Source organism: Anoplopoma fimbria, chromosome 17, assembly GCF_027596085.1.
Source record: "Anoplopoma fimbria isolate UVic2021 breed Golden Eagle Sablefish chromosome 17, Afim_UVic_2022, whole genome shotgun sequence".
NCBI lineage: Eukaryota > Metazoa > Chordata > Actinopteri > Perciformes > Anoplopomatidae > Anoplopoma > Anoplopoma fimbria.
Genome location: NC_072465.1, coordinates 20237520 through 20254150, shown reverse-complemented (window position 1 = coordinate 20254150; position 16631 = coordinate 20237520). Strand labels below are relative to the sequence as shown.

The 16631-nt window shown below is 37.6% G+C and overlaps 1 protein-coding gene across 2 annotated transcripts in view; it reads left to right on the top strand.

Annotated features, from left to right (window-relative positions):
• ppp1r16b (protein phosphatase 1, regulatory subunit 16B) overlaps positions 1 to 10556 on the top strand; it is a 79137-nt gene extending 68581 nt beyond the window's left edge. For both annotated transcript variants that reach the window (XM_054617672.1, XM_054617673.1), the window contains exons 6-11: positions 1142 to 1266; positions 6089 to 6214; positions 6300 to 6375; positions 6745 to 6874; positions 7235 to 7382; positions 8878 to 10556. In XM_054617672.1, the coding sequence (XP_054473647.1) occupies positions 1142 to 1266; positions 6089 to 6214; positions 6300 to 6375; positions 6745 to 6874; positions 7235 to 7382; positions 8878 to 9351 (1079 nt within the window). In that variant the 3' untranslated portion in view covers positions 9352 to 10556. The remainder of the gene's footprint in view (positions 1 to 1141; positions 1267 to 6088; positions 6215 to 6299; positions 6376 to 6744; positions 6875 to 7234; positions 7383 to 8877) is intronic.
• Positions 10557 to 16631: the final 6075 nt, after the last annotated feature.

The window sequence follows — 16631 nt, the reverse complement described above, 5'->3', positions numbered from 1 at the left end:
CTTCTGCATTTTATTTCAAATAAAAGTTTCAGTTTCTGTTGATTCACCTTCATGCTACACAAAGAGAGATGTATCTTTAAACGACTAATCCCTGTGAATATATTCAAACGTCTTTGAGCTTTTACTTCCAGCTGCTGTCACTTGAGAAACCTTTTCAAGTGACAAATAAATTAAAATAGTTTGTCTCTCTAGCTTTAGTAATTCACATACTTAGTCCGACACTGAGAATATAAGAGTCACAGTTCTGACTGACAGCCTGTTTTCATTATACATTGCTTTAGATTTGCTGGACTGCACGGTTTATTACTGCTCAGCTGTGGGGGAAGAAGTCAAGTGTAGCCTTTCACAGAATTGAATCGTACCTGGCAGTGAGGCAATGAATTAAAGGAGGAATTTAGAGTGGCTGTGACAGACAGAATCACCTGAGCTTCAACTGGGCCAAACACCATTAAACTCTCTGGCAAAAAGCTGGACGGAAAGGCAGAGTGAAAGAGAAATACTGTTTACCACTGAGACACAGGAGTCAATTTATTTCTATGAAGAATTCAAGATTCAAAGACTGTACTGAAGGCAGCTCTACATTGATATTACAAATAGAAATACATCAAAATTATAATCTGTGAATTTATTGATGTTAACCAGTAACATTATTTTAAATTTCTCTCTAATTCCTGATGTTATATATTACTCCTGTCTAGGTTTCGCTTATTGGTTCATTGACTGCGATAAGTCAAACGAACAAACAACCATTAGTCTGTATCTGTCGTTTCCCATTAAAACTTTTTTCTACTTCTCTTAAACTTTCATATCTCAATTATTGCCGAGAAGTTTTTTATTGTGGACCCAGTGAACCATTACTTGTACAAAACCTCCAGTGTAATTAAAAAAAAGATGTTTCTGTCAATCCTGAAAATGATTTCTTCTTTATAACTTGACTTTTTGAAGTTAGTTTCAGTAAAAGCATTATGACGTGTCTCTGCTCCGTTCCAGCTGAGTTCCCTCTCCGTCCCTCCGTGAGCCTCAGATTAGTGATGAACTCGCCCTGTCAGCATGCTGCAGCTGTATATCAAGACTGTCAGGAAAAAAAAAACTGTCCACCTTGTGATAAAGCTGTGGTTCTGTTTATGTATTTGATTGACAGGCATCACCCAGGAGATGATCAACGAGACACGAGCGTCGACAGAGATGAGGATGATGGGAGACGTTCAGGATCTGCTGAGACAGGGAGAGGAGGTCAACCAGCAGGACTCTCAGGGAGCCACGCTGGTGAGAGTTTGTAGTCATTTTGTTTTGACATTTCTCTACCAATCTCAATTTAAAACAAGCTGACGAAATGTTTCTTTTTAAAGTTCAAGTGTATCGTCATTTTGACAATATAAGAAAACATTGCTGAATCAAAATGTCTCCTCTCTGAGGACAAGGGTATAAAGAAAATGTCAAAACATAAAATATAAACTGTACCATAAAAGTTTGTTGAGCACATGAAAGGGTCAAAGAAGTAGGATATATACTGTGTACACGCATACTTATAAACATTAACAAAGTAGCAGTTAATACGATGCAAGATTACTAGCATTATATGTGTATTTATTTAATTTCTATATTTTATATGTAAGGGACCATGTACAATAGTTATACATTCATGTTACCATTTGTTGTATTGTAACAGAGTTAGCTTAAAGCAACGAACAAAACAAATAACAACTACACTGCTGTTGATTTTGAAACAATACATAGATTCATTCAAAGCTGCAGCAGCCTGTATTGACCAGACTGGGTGTTTCATAGATTCATGCAGTTCATGTGCACTGACACCATGTTGCCACAGAAACTTGGTTTCATTAGACAATATTTGAATATGTAAAAACATAGCAGACTAAACACTTCAGAGCTGTAAATAAGGTTTACTCCAAAGCTGCCTTCAAGCCAACACACAAGATTTTAAGCAACTCTTTTAAAAAACAGACATGACAGGCCTGCTCTGAGAGGAAAAATGAAACGTGTGTAAATATGCAGAGGATCATCTTTATTTTAGATTAACCTTCTAATGATTATTCACTCTGCAACACTGGCTCATGAGGCTTTAAAACCTTTAAAGCTAGTCAGGCATTTTCGAGACTCATTACCATCTTCTCAGGTGCAAAGCAGCTGTATGACTGAAAAATACTCTGCAAATATGAAAGGGGTTTGTTTGTGAGTCCTGAACACACCTGCAGTCACAATTTAAAAGCTATCTAAAGGTTGATTAGAATAAACCTTTAATGATGAATATGTATGCTTTAAAGAGGGACAGACAACTTTGGAGAAACTAGCTAAGTAAGCTAGATTCAACAGCTTGACTTTGTGTTAGACTCCCATCAAAGTCAATGATTGCACCAGCAGAGTGCACACAGGGTAGGTAGGTAGACGGGCAGGTTGGCCCTCCAATCATCTAATACGGGCTGAATGAAATGATTTAACAGGCTCACAACAGTCAGCCATATTCGTTTCCTTTTCTTTTTCAGGGCATTTTGATTCATTGGCATTCTTACAAAAAGGGTCTGTAAAGTAAATTGCTTACCCTAGCTTTAAGGAAAACAATAAGACATTATGAAAAATGACCATAATCATAAAGTAAAATATCACGTCTGTGAATCGGAAATTGACTTACAATTGGGACAATCTCAGCTGTCTGAAAATAAACACAATCCACCATCTCCATATATATGCAAAAATCTTGCACTTGTTTATCGATAAAAATGCACATCTGACTGAGGTAAAGTGAGACACATTTTTACAAAAAATATTCACGATGCCCATAACTGTCGAGGTTAGCATCTGTAAGGCAATGAAATATATTAATGCGTCCATCAAACTCTTTTGTTTTCAAACTGTGCTTTCATTCTTGCATGTTATGTCAGCTGCACTAGAGAGGACCAAAGAGTGCATGGGATTGATATGAAGACACTTTCTTTTGCCTTAAATAGTGAGTCACAGACACATAAACCAAACTAAAACTAAACTGGTCACTGAATACGTTTTGTGTAGTTCAGTGCACTGATGCATGAAAAGGTTGAGGAGGGCACAAGTGTAATTATTCCTGAGAACAGCGGATAACGTCAAATGCCTTAATGAAATCTTTATTTCGTATCAGGGATTAATCTACCTTGGGGAGACAACGTGACGGATCACTAGAGGAAAATAGCCAGGAGGACATTACATGGTAGTAGCCCAAAATAACCCAGTTAAGCCTTAAAGTCTAACTACAGATTGTCCGATTGAGCTGTTTGTCCCGTTGCTTTGCGCCGCCTGTTAATCTTCATTCGAGCATGATGGAGCAAACTAGAGCACGCCTTATTAAAATCTCTGGCAAAGAAGAGAGGAAGAGACCTGGAACTGGTAGGATGTTATGTAAGGTTAATCTCTTTGTTTTCAACTGAAATACATTTTGTGTCCTTTGTTTTGATGCGTAGGAGCAATGATTTTCATCCCTTGGGGCCACAAATGGGTCGATCAAACAGGAGACAAAATCTTTAATTCGTAAAGTTATCTCAGTATAATTTAAGTGATGCAAACAAAAGAGAGAGAAAGTACAAGTTGGTGAGACTCACTGTGAATATTCAAAAACAAAGTACTAACCAAATGATCAATTTACATCAAAAACATAGTAAAATGAGAACTTAACAAAAACAGATCAGAGGGATGATCTAAAGACGTAAAACAAATACTCACAAACTTGCATTTAGGTCATGTGAACATAGGTAACAAAATAACACGATTCATACTGATGGGCACAATTTGAAGGCAAGTTCAGTTTTATATACATATTTTTGTAAGTGCTTTAAAAGCATTATAAAACATATTAAAATTATACAAATTTGTTAATTTTAAGCAAAATTACAGACCTCATAGCCTCACAATCACATCTACCAGCTGTTTTAAATCCACAGTTCACCTAACCAACATGTCTTTAGGCTATTGGAGAAAAGTGGATAAGACAGAGAAAGATTATCCCAGCATGCTTTTGGCAAGAGGCAGGGTTCACCCCAGACAGGTTGTCAGTGATACTGTGTGAGTCAAATGAAATATTATGCAACATTGACCTTTGTGATGCTAGCGGAGTGGCTTTAGATTCTGCAGTGTGGGTTCACCACTTTGGTCCAGACTGAAATATCTTAACAGTATATATGTGTATGTATTTTTTTACACCTGATCCAAACGGCCAAACTCATAGATGGAGTGAAAAGCTTGTGATTTTAGAGAGGAGCAAAACTTTAAAACATGGATAAAGGCGCACATTTTCAGTCTCTTCAACTGGCACCAACAGAAATGCAATAAATCCAGAAAGAGCTGAGCCCCCCGGGAACCGATGGACCTCAACGTCCCCCATACACCCGAATGCCCTGTTATTATAGCACCTCAGATAAACATCCACTTAAACATGTCAGGTTCTCAAAGATCTGTGAGCCACTGCCATTACTGGTGTGCAATGAAGCAGGAATTCAGCCTTCACATTCCTCCTCTTTCCAAATCTTTTTGGATATTTTGCTGTAGATTCATTCACTGTGGGCTTTAAACGTTGTGAATTTTTCACAGAAAAAGCTGCTTTTTAAAAGAAATTCAATAAATACATGTAGCAGTGTGCTCCCTTTCCTGCTATCTAGGGGACAGAGAGAACGCCTTGCAATAAAATTACTTCAGGTTGTAAAAAAAAGAAAAGAAAATGCTGTGTAATGCTAATGTTGGGTCTGATGTTGTGTGCATTTATCTCTCTCTTTCTCTCTCTCTCTCTCTCTCTCTCTCTCTCTCTCTCTCTCTTCATCAACACTCATCTTTGTCACCAGTTGCTCAAACTCTGTTTTGGTCAGACCAAGATGTAATAATTCTCGACAGTCAGAGTTGAGTGGTGAAATAATCAGGCTTCGTCCCTGATACAGACGAGATGAAGGCTGGCGATGGCTTCGTTTTATACGTGTGTGATTCTCAGACAGATTCGCAGGGATTTTTTAAGGCTTTCAAAAAGAGCACATACTGGATCATACTGTACCTAAAAATGTTTAAATACCCAAAGCATTCAAGCTTAGGAGTCATGGCATTTAAGAAACAGAAATATTATTTAATTCCCCTTTAAGGAGCTTTAAGGTTGTTAAAATAATCATCAATCACTGAGACATCACATACATACAGATTATTTTATATCAACGTCTGCAGCTCCTCGTCCAATACATAATGTAGAGCTAAAACAATTAGTTTGTCTGTCACTTAGTCGCTAAAAAAAATACTCTGCAGCAGCTTTTTTTTTAAAGAAAAGAATCCTGATTTCAGCTTCTCAAATGTGAATATTTCATGGGTTTGACTGTCCTCTGTGATAGAAAATTCTTTGGGTTTAAGGTCGTCGATCATGAAGTCTCCTGTGACTCCAGAAACTATGGATGTGCATTTTACTATTTTCTAAGTAATTCACCAAGACATATTTGGCATCTTTGGAAACTTTAGTATCTCCACTATAATATAAAGTAAAAAACTTAGTGTTTGAACAATGATGTGCTGAATAACACAACTTTGTACTGACTGTCCTGCTGGTGGCAAGAGTCAATATCCTGATAGAATATATGCTATTTAAAAAGGTGTGCAGTGATTCTCTGCTCTCTGCCCCTGGTGTAAGTGTTTCCTCATACAAGTGAGTGTCAGACCTGCAGAGTGGGTTTTCTCAGGTCAGCAGTTTTGTATCTCTGTTAATGCGGTTCAGTTTACAAACTGCAGAAGAGCTGTTCCAGCTGGACCAAGAACCTCATCAGCTTGAAATGATGGCAGAGTTTTTTTTAAATGTTGTGGAAATAATCTGACTAAACATCAGTGATTGAAGGTGTTCCAGTGATGCATCCACATCCTCAAACTTGGACACAAGTGAATATCTGATGTAGATTTTTACAGGTATATTGTAAAGTCTTTCTTGAGTTAGTAGTAGGCCTACATTATTCTTACCATCTAAATTTCGGCTTCAGTGTGAAATCCACGCTTCATTTTATGCACAGAGCATATCTATAGCAAATCCTGTGCACTGGAAAAACCCTTTTTGTTTTTCATTGTTCCTTCTCTGCTCTTGCAGCTCCACATCGCAGCAGCGAGTGGCTACGTGCAGGCTGCAGAGCTGCTGCTGGAGGGAGGAGCTCGCATGGACCTGAGAGACTCCGATGGATGGCAGCCTCTTCACGCTGCAGCATGCTGGGGTCAGGTAAGGCCATCACAACAGGAAACAGATAGGTCGGCACACATAAAGGTTTTCTGAAACCATTAACATAATGTTGTTGTTGTTTCAGATGCATGCGGCCGAGCTGTTGGTGTCTCATGGAGCCAGTCTCAATGCCAAGACCTTCCTAGATGAGACCCCCATCGGTATATTTACACCTTGACAATCTTATCAATACACCTGGTGGGGGGTTAAGAAAACAAATGGCTTATCTCAGCAGGGACTCAGCAGTGTTTAGTCAATGTAGGCTTACATCATGAGTTTGTTCTGTTTAAATGCTGATTTAAATCTTGTTAAGGTAAAACTGAATCTTTTTTGTGATATTTTCATTACTAGTATATGTTAACAGTCAGTGTTAGGAATGAGTAGCAGCATTTAGGATAATAATTATCTAAACAAATACATTTTATAATCTCAGTTCTGTTATTATTTTTAGAAGGGTATCAAAACATGAAAAGCACAGTTTATTTTGAAAGGAGTTTAAACTTCCTGTCCTTCATGCTTCTCATTTTAAGATCTGTGTGAGGATGAGGAGTTCAGAGCCAACCTGCTGGACCTGAAACACAAACATGACATTATCATGAAATCACAGCTCAAACACAAGACCTCGCTGTGTAGGCGAACATCTAGTGCAGGCAGCCGTGGGTAAGTGCTGACACCTGCTGGTGTTACTACTGCTACTACAAAGAGTACTTACCAATGTTTATTTACTTCCCTTCCCACATAAACAGGAAAGATCAGCAGATTGAGGAAAGTTATACAAAATAATCTGTGCACTGATAGCTCCCCCTAAATTTTATTTCAATGACAGTGCTTTCATTTTACAGAAATCCTTGTCAATAAATGGAGCTCTCAGTACATTGCAGATTTTCTTGGTCCTAGTTCTGCATTCTGTACAGTTTAGTAAATGTGTTTTTGATGTGCACGCTCTAAACTTTTTTTCATATTTGTTGGAATGTTTCTTTCCTACCTGCACAACTCACTGGTAAACCCATGTGTCAACAGAAAAGTGGTGCGGCGAGCCAGCCTGTCGGACAGACACAACCTGTGCCGTAAAGAGTACGAGACCGAGGCCATCGTGTGGAGGGGAGGGAGAGAGGAGGCGGATGAAAAAGAGAAAGAGTCTGATCAGGAGAATAACCAGGTGGTTAATGTGAGTCTTCAGGTTACTCATATATCATTTATTCTTCTTGCTGTTTTTTAAGAATCTCATAATCCTATGCATGTTTTGAAAGATGCATTTGATAATTACTCATCTCAGGATACCCATGAAGTATGGAATTTGATTGTGGTAATTTCCAGGTCTGCATAAGTATGGAAAAAAAAAATAAAAACAGTGTTGAAAAATATTTGTGTTCCCAGACTATTGCTCCTGATCTGTTTTGAGTTTCTAAAAAAAAAATAGTGTTTTTAACTCAATTCGTTTGGAGCAGGCATCCTTGGTTAACTTAATATTTCAAATGAGAAAAGAAAGCAAAGAAAGTCACAGTATAGTATGTCATGGAACTGCAATAAAAATAGTCCCGGTGTTAGTCAAAGGTTCGAGGTTTGATTCCGAGTCTAGTCCTGGATTTTCTGAAAAAATAGTAAAGTGTGTCAAAAAAGCTCAGAAAAAGTAAAAGTAGTACGTAAAAAAAAAGTCATAGTATAGCATGTCGAAAAAAGAAAAGAAAAAAGTCATGGTAGAGTATGGCTAAAAAAACTCATGAAAAAGTCAAAGTATAGTGTGTTGAAAAAAGTAATTGTATATCATGGCTAAAAAAGGTAATTAAAAAGTCATAAAAGGTAATTTTATAATTTGGCGAAAAAGCGTCATAGCTTTCGAACTAAGTCACAAAAAAAGTAATTGTATAGTATGGCAAAAAAGTATTCAAAAGTCATAGAATAATATGTCCTCGTCTGGGATTTTCTCTATAAATAGTCATTAAAAAGTCATAGGAGTTTGTCCTAGAAAGCGTCAATAAAAATGCCATGGTGTTGTGTTTCATAAAAAAGTCATAGTACAGTATGTCATTTAAACATGTGTCCTGAAAAAAGTCATAGTATAGTATGTCAAAAAAAGTATAAAAAAAAGTCATAGTCTAGTATGCTCTCAAAAGTGTCATTGAAGATGACATAGTGTAATATACTATAAAAAGATATATGTGGTATAATATGTTTTAGAATAGTATGTCATCAAAAAACTAATTAGAAAATTCACTTTAAACATTTAAAGTTTAAGTACAGCATGTAAAAAAAAAAAGATGAATAAAGTTATAGTATAGCATGTCATAAAAATGTCATCTTTAAATTCATAAAAAGTCAAGTCGAATAATAGTTTGGAAAAAAAAGAAAAGAGAGGATGGAAAACTATTCTTTTTTCTCATTCAATCTTGAATTGTACATTAACATAATAATAATGTGAAATGGTAGTATATTGAGAGGGAAAATACATTTCAAGCCTTCGTCACAGAAGAACCCCTCGGTTACATTTTAGCAACAATTTCCGAGGCGAGACTCTCTTCATAGTATCAAATAATGAGCTTGATAGCTTCGGCACAGATCAAAGCTATCTGATCTCCCTGAACAGTGTTCGGCCTGCATGCATTTAATAATCTCAAACAGAAGCCTGATAGAGAGATTAAAGAATCTTTATTGATGCTCTGCAGGTTAAGCCAGTCGTAGCTGTGGAGCTGCCAGACAAGCCCAAACTTCCCACCATCCTGAAAGATGGCAGCAGCAAACAGAACGGCCTCATCTCCACGACGACGTCCACGCCGCAGCCACCGCCCTCCAATGGCAACACCCAGTCGTCTGATAAGGGCGGGGCCATCCCGTGCACGCCCACTCAGGAGGAAGCCTGGCCGAGAGAGCGCGCCCAGACTCTGTCTGAGCTCAAGAAACAGAGGGCTGCCGCCAAATTGTTGAATCGCCCCTTGTTCAACGGTCACCTAGGTAACGGCTCCACAGACTCCTTCACTGATGCCAGAAACAACTCTGAGGACCCCCGCATGCCGCTGGTGTCCTCCAATGGCAACGCGGTTTACTACACGCCGGCCAGCGGCGACCCACCGCTCCTCAAACTGAAACAGCCAATAGAAGCAGAGCAGCCGAAGGTGCGAGCCTGCTGCTGCGTGTCGTAGCACCCTGATCATGTGACTGTTGAAGGAACAAAAGTGTTTTGCACAGAGAAGCGAGGAAAGTGCTGTAGGAGGAGAGGAAGGAAGGAAAGAGGAGGTGTTCCTGTCTCTTAACATCCTGTTTCCTCTCCTCCTCCAAACTTCTCACAGAGAAGATGGCTAGTCTGAAGAATGTACCTGCCATGTCAGTCCCGCTACAATAGGAGACATCTTCTGCAAACGCAGGCATGTGTCAAGCGAAGCAGAGAGGAGGAAAAGAACTGAGCAGTGCCACTTTTTTCCCCCCGGTGCCACTTGGATTATAATTCAGTCTCCACTAGACAAATGGATGGAAGGAGTGTAAGAAGCTGTGACTCTGGCCCTGCTGTCCCCTGAGCACCATTAAGAATCCAAGTGTGGACCGATGTTTTTTTTTTCACCTGGAAAGTGTCAAAAAGTAGGAAAGTAGAGAAGATCACAAGGTACAAGGTGCATGTTCTGCCCTCGGAGGTCAATATGGAAAATATATTCAAACAACATTTTCTTCAGAACAAACTCGCAATGTTATCGAAACTCATTCTTCTACTTTTTTTGTCATATTTTTGGTCAAATGTGCAAGAAAACCGCGACAGAACTGGCCAGATGTATCGCATTACATCATATCGTACTACAACAGAAACGTTGTAACGTAGCAAACAGAGACCTGTGACGTCTCTTTTGAAGTAACTGTCATGTTTAAATGCTGCCTGCATAAGTAAAGGGAAGGAATGCCATAAAAGAGTGTTAAAATATTCAGGAAGTGTATCTCTACAGCGACAGATTAACAGGAAAGAGTTAAGTCCTGCACTAGTGTTTGAAACTGTCGCTATGGTTTTTGTCAACTAGACTTCACGTCACCGTCCTCTCATATCAATCCTGAACTGACAGGTCATGCTCTGTTTTATGCATTACCCAATTTGCGTTTAGATAATTTAAGCAAACATGGTTAAAAATTACTGTGCATTTCTTTATTTATGAAATTAATGTAATGTGTAGAGAAAAAATGATGGTTCCTAAAGTTGAGTGTATTTATTTTTTGGATGTTGTGTGGAGAGCTTGAATGCAACGTAAGAATGAGCTGGGGTGTCCTCCAGCAAAGAACTTTCTGACATGAAAAATCAATCGTTCACCTGATGAAGTGTAGTAAGGGTTATTGTCTGCTATGTGTTATTAAAATCACGCAAACAAGCCATCCTATTGGGACGGATTTAATATTTGTGTCACTACAAATAGCAGTATTATTTGTTTATGTTTTTTTATTTGTATCTTCTGGTGGCCATTGTGTGGCTTTATCTTCTCCCAGTCACTGTATTTGTTTTATTACAGAAATTGTAAGTGTTATGTAATGAATTACTGTAAGTATGGAATTGTATGCTTGCCTCAGTTATTCGTCAAACATTAATCCACAAATAGGATTTGGTATGTAGCGATCCAACGTCATTATGACAGGTGTCCTTGGTTGCATAATGGTTTTCAACATTAAATATAAAATCAAGTACCAGAAGTAGCTTCTCTGCTTAATTGAAGGAATCATTTAATATTTGGGGAAATATGCTTTCTTGCCGAAGGTCAGATGAGAAGATTGGAAGCTTCATATTTAAATCTCAGATATGAAAATGATATCGACCTCCTCACCTAACTCTCAGCAAGAAAGTGAATTAGCATATTTCCCAAACTGTTGAACTCCTCCTTTAATCTAAAAGTAGCTCCTCTAGTCTCCTTGTGAGTGCCAAAGAGTCTTCCGTGATTTAAAAAAACAACTTATGGGGACATACCCTACTTTCTATTTTCTTTAACCTCACCTTGTTTGTTTGCCACTACCACTTTAATCCCCATAACATCAACTGTACAGTGACAAATATTTGTACAGATGCATTTGTAAATATGTCTGAATAAGTATCCCCTTATGTGTTCCAATGAACTGCATTTACATGTATGTGTTGTTACTGTTGAGGAACATATATGTAGATACATTTACCCACACTGAGGAACATTGTTAGCAGATATTTGGTTGTAGATGGAGAAACTGAGTCTATGTATCCCCCTTCAGATTATATATTCATCTGGAGACGTCATCATCATACTTGTGACTCGCGTCTGCGTCCGTTTTATTTCTGTGCAATGTCTGCAACGGTCTCAATTGAAAGCTTTTTTTCAACTCAATTTGAGGAAGTATAAATGAAGTCACAGTCAAGGATATTGCTGTGTCCCCTATATTTGGTTCCTTCTTTATTCTTTATTTTTTTTTTAAAGTGTCAAAAGGCAATGACATCATCTTGTTATGATTCAGCTGAAATTTACTGGAGTTAGTCCAGTTCACATTTATCCTTCAATCAATTCAATTTAAATGTCAGATATGCTTTCCTTAATAATGAAATCTAAATCACATTATATTGTATTTTTAAACTACGACCTGTTCAGTGACTCAGTATTAGCCCGAAAGGGACATTCACCTGTTCAAAAGTTCCCTGTGTTGTCATGGTAGAGATCAAAGCTCGTGTTTGTCTGCAAGCCTCTATAACAATACGATTATAAAGACGAAAAACTACTGATTTTATAATTACTGGAATATGTGGATGGTTGCATTAACATATTTTGAATAAATTGTATATTTTGAGAATTTTATATGGTCTCTTCTGACTTAGTAAAGCTCCATGTTGTTGTTTGTTTTCTTACTTTTTGAATGGAAAAATGTGCCTCGTAGGGCTGAACACAAGCAACAATGCCCAACATCATCTCTCTTGGATAAAACAATACATTTTAAGACATCACCAACGGCATTTCAAAGACCAACTTTGATGCATCAAGAAAATAACAGTAGATGAAGCAATAGTAAAAATAATAATTAGTTGCAGCTCTTGCAGTATCATGCATAGCTGTCAGTTTTAAAGTGGATGCATCACTTACATGTTGAGAATACCAACTACTCTTTCTGATGCTTACCTTTTATACTGCGTGCAGTTCACGTTTGCAGGTTTGAAGGTTACTAACGCTTTATCTGGGCCCGTCACGTATGCCTTCTCTGCCCTACTTCTACAGCTCTTGTCTGTTCTGAAGCAGTCAGAGGCTGGACCGTCCTTCACCACACAGCTGTCAGGGTCTTGGCCCGGCATCAAGTCCTCTCTTCAATGAGGTTCTGTGTTGTCTTTTTTTCCCCCTCTCCCTTTCTGAACTTCCTCTCATTCACTGGCTGCGGGGTCAGAGCGGTCAAGACTTCTACAGGCTGCACCCAGCAGTCACTTTTCCCGACACATAACAGGGTTAGAGACAAGTAAAGAAGACAGTTTAAAAGGGACACATTTTGGTATTCTTTACTTTCTCTACTCTCAGATTCCTCTCAGTGACAGTTCAGAAAAAACAAATGCCCCTGGCTACCATAGTTGCTCATTCATCCCGTTCACTACTGTTGACTTTAAGGGAGTGACCTTTTGGCACGGATATAGAAGGCCGTCTTTTATGGAGAAGCTTATCAGTATTTACAAAAAGTTAGGCCTTTATAACATAGCACCTACTGGCTCTTATGTCAGATCAGGGATTTGGAAATACAAACATTAACTAATTTGTCAAACATCTACATCAAGATGTTCTCTATGTGTCTTGGGCAAATGTTAGGAGAAATCACCCATGAACCGTAAGCTCCCTCAGTTTGTCAAAGGCAAATAGATGGAGAGGAGGACAACGGTGCTGAAAACATGACCCAGGCTGCATTAACCTCATCTGCATGGCCTGGCTTTTTGCTATTGTGCCTGAACTGACTCCAGGCCAGCTGGCTCAGGTCCCAGTCCTTCAGTCCTCTTCACTGAAGGGTGAAGTGGATCGCTGCCAGAGTGAGCACACAGACGCATACTGACCACTCTGCTCAGCACATAAACAGAGGGATGATGATGGACTGCACTGAGGAGCAGTCAGGAGTGTGAAAGGATAAAGTAGGAAAATGAACCGATGCCAGGTGTCGCTAAGACAATGGCCGCCATGATGGAGTGACGGGTGAAAAAAAAGAGTTGTTTTCACTGATAAAATAAAGAGAGCATTCAAATGAAGGGTGGATGGCAGGCCTGAAAAAGGGCCTGCGCTGGGAGGAGGCCACAACTATTGACCATGCTGCCAGCCTGTTAGAAGACGGATAGACGAGCTGCACAAAAAGAACAGATGGAGGGATGGAGGGATGGCTCAGTGGTTTCAGAACGTGCGCCCTGTTCCCAGGATCCTTTGGACTTTACTGGGCTTCTGTGTCTATTTGACTTGAATTTTAAGATGTTTAAGTAGAGCGAGTCAAAGTCTGTCTGTCCGAATGTTGATAAAAGCCAATCGACCGAGGGACTAACACTCAGATTTAAATGAATGAATATTAAATATTAATATTAAATATTCTGAGGCATGAGACACAGTGTCAGTGCAAAAGCTACCAATACCTACCAGAGTACATTCCCCCATGAAAGGCACTGTAAACAACATGACTAAGAGAAGCTACAGTTGGAGTCATGACACACACCAACAGCCTCCTGTTTACAAGCCTCTAGACAACTTGATTTTAACTAAAGGACAACATTTTATAGTCCACAAACAATAAGGCTTGTCTCAAGAAACCAGAATAGCCGGTTTTGTGAGTGTCACCAGAGCTTCAACACTTCCTTCATCAACAGTAAATGTCCAAAAAATAACATTATGTCATGAAAAAATGTCATAAAAAGTCATTTTATAGCATGCGTTTAAGTCAAAGTATGGTTTACCATAAATTGAACAACTTAGTATGTCATAAAATAAATAGAAAAGTAAGCCGTAAAAATGTCATAGACAATGTCAGCATGCCATAAAATTTGGTATGCCATATAAATGTACTAATATAGTATGTCAAAAAAATATCAAATATGTCATAATGTAGAATATCATGAAAACTTAAGAAAATTAAATTTATCATAAGCCTTAGAGCCAAAGTATGTAATACTTACCTGTAGCATGCATTAATATGACATATTATGTCATATTAATGTAAAATTTCATAGTATAGTATGCCATTAAAATGTACTGATATAGTATGTCCTAAAAAACTTCATTTAGTATGTCATAATAAATGTCAAATATGTAATTTTCTATATAATTAATTCTTTATGGCATTATATATTATGACTTGTTATGATATAATAAAGGATTATCTTATCTTATCTTATAATGTCATGAAAAATGTCACAAAAAAGTCCTAGTATAGTATCCATTAACAAATATGTAATGATTGGCCTAGTATGTCACAGAAAATGTAAAAAAAAAAGTCATAGTATACTATGCCATAGAAAATGTAAAAAATAGTGTTGTATAGTATGTCATATAGTGTCATAAAAATGTCATAGTATAGTATATATAAAAAAAGCAGAGTTTAAAAATGTCATACCTTATTATTGCTTACTATACTATGTCATTGAACAGTATCCAATAGAAAATGCCAAAGTATAGTATGTGATAAAAAATGTTTAAAAAAAGTCAGGGTGTCCCAGATATTCACAACACACAATCACAAGCAATACTCTGGAAGGATCATTTTGAATTAGAGGAAGGATGGGTGAGAGAGTAACTTTGTATGACTGCCATGGCAAGGCCTCACCGTTAGGAACCCAACTACATTTCAATGTATATTTCTATCTGTGAAACTACTACAATCAACATATTTATTGACTGAATTGCTGTTAAAACAATGATTATACTTTATAACTGCAAAAATCGCTCTTTTCAGCCTAATTTTGGCAATTTTTGAAGCCATCCAAGAGCCACTCCAACAAAATATGGTTAACTAACTTTCTGTGAGCATCGTCTGAACCTTTACACCAACATGACCTTCATTTGGGAGTAAAGATTTGAATTCTGACCCAGATATTGAATATTTCTTGGGAATATTACAGTCACCTTTTACATTTCATTCTCTATGACCGTACTGCCTTGACCTGTTATCACAGATTAAGGAACTTGGTTGAACTTCTTCCTCTTCATTCTGGCTGTATGAGGCAGTTGAAGGTCACAATAAAAGTACTTATACTCAGATATGTAAATGTCATCTTAAACATGATGTCCCCTATTGGAAAATTGATGTTTAATTCGTTAACAAATAAAAGGATATTTTACCAAACCACAGATATAAAGAGGGGCGTTTAAACTATAGCTATTTTAAGTCAGCCCACATGTTGATCTTGTTGCTTTGCTGAAAGGTCAGAGGCTCCGTTGCTGTTCTGACTGTGGGCTTTTTTTTTCGTGGCTTCCTGCCAAACATCCTACCCTCTTTATCTCACCTCCTACTCACTCTCACTGCTTTTTCTGTGCCTTCGACTGTCTCTGTGTTGATGCGTTTCTAACTGCAATGTCTGTTTAAGAAAAAGATGTACATTATGCATGAAAAGAATTCCCACAGACATGATTCAGCATTCTCAGACATGAAAAACTGAAATATTTAAGTAAGAGACAGACTTTGTCACCACTTCCTTTTTAGGTTAACACTTCTGTATGGTTTTGCAAAGGCATGCACATTTACACGAGTAACATAAAGGGAAAGTAACTATGTACATTTACTCAAGTACTGTACTTACACAATTTACTTGAGTAGTTTCCTGACACTTCTTCTCCACTTCAGAGGCAAATATTAAACTTTTTTATTCCAGTGCATTTATTTGACAGCTTGTTACTAGTTACTTTGAAGATTAAGAGTTTACATACAAAACAGATGATCATCTTAGAATTCATTTTATATTTTAAAGTTTAAACAACCCAACAGCATATATACAGTTATTTAAATAAGTTCCAACACATCCAGTTGATCATTTAGAAGCTGCAATAATGCTTTAGTTATAAACAAATAATATAATACTTTGACAGGGGCTATTGTGTAGTATAATTAATGATTCTACTTACTTTTCAGGGAAATGTTGAACTATTTATGTACTTCTACTTAAGAGAAATTATGAATATGGGACATTTTCTTGTGATTAAGTTTTTTATAGTGTGGTAGTACTACTTCTCGCAAAGTACCTCAATACTTTCTCAAGCAGAAGAGGAAAATACATAAAAAGTTAAGGGAAAAAAATGTTTACATAACAACAAACTGAGGGGGGCTTACATTACATTCTACTTTTCATATGAGATGTGTACGGCTATAAAACATCATGCCAACAGTTTAAAATGCCGTTAATATCTTTTCATTCTTCTGGTTGACCGGTTTTATCTCCCCATAACATAGAGTAACAGAAAAAACACAGATAAGGGCCAACAATAAAAAGTAGGATATT